Source organism: Chelonia mydas, chromosome 24 (assembly GCF_015237465.2).
Source record: "Chelonia mydas isolate rCheMyd1 chromosome 24, rCheMyd1.pri.v2, whole genome shotgun sequence".
NCBI lineage: Eukaryota > Metazoa > Chordata > Testudines > Cheloniidae > Chelonia > Chelonia mydas.
Genome location: NC_051264.2, coordinates 17,456,276 through 17,461,358, shown reverse-complemented (window position 1 = coordinate 17,461,358; position 5,083 = coordinate 17,456,276). Strand labels below are relative to the sequence as shown.

Below are 5,083 nucleotides of genomic sequence, written 5' to 3'. Positions count from 1 at the left end.
TGGTCCTGCTGGCAGCCTAAGGAGCTCTGCAGGGAAGCGTGGGACCAGAGGCAGTTTGTAACGAAACAGCCTGGAACAAGGTGGGCTAAGTTGTCCCTCTTTGCCATCATGAGCAGCCTGTTTTGTCTCCCCCTTGTTTGTGGCGCTTGTGTGTGATCGTTCTGGTTCCCCAGAAACAGACACCTTACGCACAACCTTCCAGCAGGAGCATTTCTGGTTTGTCTCTGACTTCTCCAGGTGGGTGCCGCCAACATACCAGCCACGAAGGGGTGAGGGTTTTGGCTACCTCAGAACTGAGGATACCCTCACCCTGTCAACCGGCTCATGCATGTCCAGCCTCTTCTGATCTCATTTCAGCCTGTCTGTCATAAATCCCCTGGCCAGAGATTTGGCTGCATCAGAGACCCCAGCACTGATCTATTGCTTCCCCATCACCATGGAGGCTTCTCTTGCCGCCTGCATCCTCACTGCTCTCCTGGCGACGGGTGAGTGGGGTGTGTTCCTACGGGGGCTGATTTCCTAACTTCTCCAATGTACCAACCATTCAGAGCCACCTGTCGGGTGAAACCGCGGATGAACAGTTCAGGGGAAGGATAGCTCAGTGGTTTGAGCATTGGCCTGCTAAACCCAGGGTTGTGAGTTCAATCCTTGAGGGGGCCATTTAGGGATCTGGGGCAAAAATTGGGGATTGGTCCTGCTTTGAGCAGGGGTTGGACTAAACACCTCCTGAGGTCCCTTCTATGATTCTATGAAAGTAACTGAATATCCAGAGAATAAGGGGGGCTGAGATGGGGGCATCTGAGTGACAACATCCAAGGAGGAGAGGGCTGGAAGTCACAAAGTCCCCATAACAGCGAGTGAAACAATTGTGGAAATTGGAGGAAATATTTACAGTTTTAATCATTAGAACCGTGTCGTGACTGGGCATGTTTCAGAGTTGGCCAGAGGCCACGGACATTTTGAATGGGGATTGTCTGTTGTGTGAATGGCACCGTAGCAGGAACTCAAGGGAATCTGAAGGCAGTTCAATGTGACCCCCAGCCAGTGTTAGTGGGGCCAGGGCCCAGCCGGTGTCAGGGGGGCGCAGCTGCACTGGAGTCCATGGCAGCTGTCAGTCGGCCCTTGCCGCACCACACTGGGGAGATCGCCACCAGCTCACACCCGCTGGGGATCTCTCTGGGGTTTGTGAGGTGGGAAAACCCACTGGGGAACTAAAATCCGCAGCAAAGTCCAGGGAGATGGAGCCCCCACGTAGCGTGAAATGCCTGTAGCCAGCTGGGACCGTCGACAATGCTGGGGCAGCGCATTGATGAGGGATGAGGGACCCCAGGGTGCTGCACCCGGTGCTTCCCCACAGAGCCCAGGGGAAGGTGCGGGAGGGACAGATCCAGGTGGCTCATGTTCTCGCTCCGTCTCCAGGGGCCTGTCTGCAGTGTGAGTTTGCTTCGGCCTAGGAACCAGCTGCACGGGCGACCTGGAGGCCTGCGCCGCTGGGGAAGATTCCTGTGGCATCGCTGTGACAGCATCCACAGTGGGTAGGTGAGATCAGGGGCTGATTTGTCATGCGAGAGGTGCTGGGGCGGAAGCCCTCTTCTTCCTTTCATAACCGAGGCAGCGAGCCCAGGGGAGCCGGGGCTCAGCCCTGGCACAAATTAAGAACCGGGTGAGGTGGACCCTAAGCAACGTGGGTCAGGGAACAGACTAGGATCTAGGACGCCTGGGTCCTCTACTTGTCCCAGCTCTGGGAAGGGAGTGGAGTGCATTGCCGTGGGCAGCGGGTGAGGAACCAGGATGCCTGGGTTCTATGCCAGTCCCTGTGGACGAGCTCAATTGCGATGCCGAGCTCCCAGGTGGCTAGCCAGGGGCCCACTGAGGATGGGAACCACAAAAGCCAGCGCGTCAAGTGGGCAGCCCCCTGAGCCAGCCAATAGGAAATGCCGAGGAGAGGGGTGTGGCCTAAGGTCTGCTTGGCCCCTAAGTCCCGGCTGCACCGAGGTGCCCAGTTCTGCTTGGGACCCATGTCTGGGAACCCCACGCCGGGAGTCCGGCATCTGGACCGGGTCAGCTCTTGTGAATGACGGCGGTGGAGGAGGGGCTGCCGGGAGATCCCAATAGCTGGGCGCTCAGCTGGACCCTGGGGGAGCCAAGTTCAAATCCCCACTCGGCCCGAATCAGGATGGGGTCTTCAGCCCAGGTCTCTCCCCTCCTACGGTCATGTCTGCCCCCCTGGATCTGGGGGGGTCTCTCTGTTTCCCCTGTTGAAGCCGCCCCAAATTGTATGAAATAGTTAAACATTCCCTGGTACCTGATTTCCCCACGTCCACGCAGAGCGTCTGACCCACTGGGCTCCTGGGCATACGGGGCCACCCCCTGCCCCCATCTCCTCTCCTGGCTGGGCTTTGCGCAGGGCCCGATCTGGCGGGCGTGCTCCGAGGGCATCCCCTGGATCAGGCCCTGTAGGTGATATCGGCAGGGGAACACTGTGTCTGTGAATCCCGCTGCAGCTAAGGGGTGAGCGGGACACACTGCGTCGGGATTTCGGCAGCCCGGCATGTACCCTCTGTTGGAAACTTTGGCAACGAAAGGACTTTATGGGCAGGAGATTCAGGGTCCCCAGGGTTACGTGGCAGCTGAGTGGGGAGCTGGAGCAGAGACAATTGGTGCCTGCAGATAGTGGGGGGGAGACACAATTTAAATTTTCACCCCTACTATAGCTTGAGTCATGGCCCCTCCAAACACCCCCGCCTTACCCTCTGCAGCTCCCCCCTACTTCCGCTCCCAGCTGTTTGCGGCTGCTGCTCCCCCCGGCTCACTGGCTCCAGCAGCTGCTGTGCAGGGAGTGGACCCGGCCGCCCCATGTAACCGAGCGGGGCCAGCAAACCCGGGCCTACCGCCCCCCATCCCATTTGTTGCCTCTGAACTGGAGGTTATAAATGCTGGATTTAGGTGCTGAAATCGCTTTGTCTAGCCCTGTGGGACCGCGGCTGACTCACTTTCCCCTCTTCATGCCTCAGTTTCCCCATGGTTAGGGGAAGGCTAATGGCACAGGGCCGTCATTGTGAAGAGGGCGTCGATGGGGTGGGAGTGGAAGGGGAATAAATCTCCGTTTTTCTCCTCCTGTGCAACAGGAATTAAGACCCAGAGCATTCTCAAGGGCTGTATGCCATCGAGTCAATGTAAAGCCAGCCCCTTCTCTGTGAATTTTGGGACGGGAATGAGAACACAGACAAGCTTTGCCTGCTGCATGGGAGACTCCCGCAGAACAGCCACCGTCACAGGTACCTCTCCCCAGCTCCGCCTCTCCTGCCCCATCCCTCTGCACCTCCTGCCCCACGTTAACTTCCGGGGCCTGGTCCTCCCGCCCCGCAGGGGGTCTCCCCTTGGAATAACATTGAGCCCCTGGCTGGGTGGAGTTTAGTGGGCGGGGCTCTAGGCTCCCACCAGGTGTGAACCCAGCTGATCCCACTGAGGGCGGGGTCCAGGGCTCCCTGCTGCAAACCCCTCCCCTGCCCCTGCTGCCCCCCGGCGTCCCTGGAGCTACAGTGCCCCCTGCAGGGGGCCCCCGGGGCTGAGCTGTGCAGCCCCCAGCTGCTCTCCCGGCCACGCCCCGTCCTGGGGCTCGTCCCCCGAGCTGACTGCATTTGCTCCGCTTCTTCCCAGTGCCCCCGGCCGACCCCAAACCCAGTGGCCGGCGCTGCCCAGCCAGCTTTGCTGTGTTTGCTGATCAGTGCAGTGAGAAGACCATACAGTGCACTGGAGACGAGACCCTAACAACTGGTAACCTCAGTTCGTTTCTTCTGGGAATATTTTTCCTTTGTTGTTTTATCCCCCGTCGGGCAGAAGCGAGACACTGTGTGGGGGCCGCTAGGGAAAGATATCGGCTGCAAGTCCGGACACCTGGGTCCTATTCCCAGCTGTGGCCTCTGGTGTGACCTTGGGCCAGTGTCTTTCCCTCCCTTTACGTCTGGTCCATTACCTGTGTATAGTTTAGTCTCTAAGCTCTTCGTGGTAGGACTGACTTACTCTTGAGAGCCCCTGTTGTGCCAGGTGCTTCACAGAGCCCCGACCCAGATGGGGGTCCCCTCTTCTGCCAGATGCTGAAGGACTCCCAGCAGGATACAGTTCCTGCCCCGCAAAGAGGCTGCAATCGGAACAGGCAAAATAAGGATCGTTCTCCCCATTTTAAAGATGGGGGAAACTGAGGAACAGAGCGGCGCCGTGACTTGCCCAAGGTCTCACAGGAAGGCTGCGTCAGGGCTGGGAATTGAATCTAGTTTTGCAGAGTCCTATCATGAGGCCTTAAATCACTATGAAGCCACCCTTATTAGAGATCCCACCGCTGCCACCAGTACTGAGCTGGTGCTTTGCTAGGTGAGTGGTGCAGCTAATACTGGCTAGATCCAATACGGGTTTCACTGGCAGGCTCTGGATCCGGGCTGCAAGTGACTTGTTCAAGGACACACAGCGAGTCTGCGTCAGAGTGGAGGAGAAGCGGGAGGCCATCCCAGGCCAGACAGGCTGCGGGGCGGGTAGCAGGGGAGCAGACGGAGAGATAGAGGCTGTGGGGGAGTCTGAAGGGGCCCTGAGGATGGGGGGGACCATTGTGTCCTAGTCCAGCTCAAGGAGTGGAGCTGCTCCTCTGACAACTGCCTGTCCCCTCCCCCGGCAGGTGGAAATCCGGTGCAGATGGCGATGGAGGGCTGCGCTTCCGAGTCCGTCTGCGGCCAGCTAAAAGTGGGTTCGTCGACCTTCGCAGGCATCAGTGCAAGTCAAACCAGGGCCAAATGCACAGCGGCCTCCGGCGCGGCGGATGGGGCACCAGGGCCAGGCGAGCTCCTGCTGCTGCAGCTTCTCTCCTGATTCCCCACCCGGTGCAAGGGCGACGCCACACGGAAATACATCCCTGCAGCGTGTGTTAGCCGCTGTCCCACCCAAGGATTCTCGCTTCCCCAGATGGAGTCAAGCCCCTTAATATTGCTGCAAACTAGAGATCAAATTCTTTGGAATTTCTTTATTTATTTCAATGGAGAAAAATGTAATTCTCGTGGGTGGTGCCGTCAAGAAGCCAGTTAAGAACAGAAGC

The 5,083-nt window shown here is 58.5% G+C and overlaps 1 protein-coding gene across 1 annotated transcript; it reads left to right on the top strand.

Moving 5' to 3' along the window:
- The first annotated feature begins 366 nt into the window (after positions 1-366).
- On the top strand, positions 367-4,860 carry LOC114018741 (phospholipase A2 inhibitor and Ly6/PLAUR domain-containing protein). Its single transcript, XM_037883287.2, is given in 6 exon segments — positions 367-485; positions 1,420-1,437; positions 1,440-1,535; positions 3,129-3,278; positions 3,661-3,777; positions 4,670-4,860. Coding segments are annotated over 6 exon segments (621 nt in total). The 5' UTR covers positions 367-436.
- Positions 4,861-5,083: the final 223 nt, after the last annotated feature.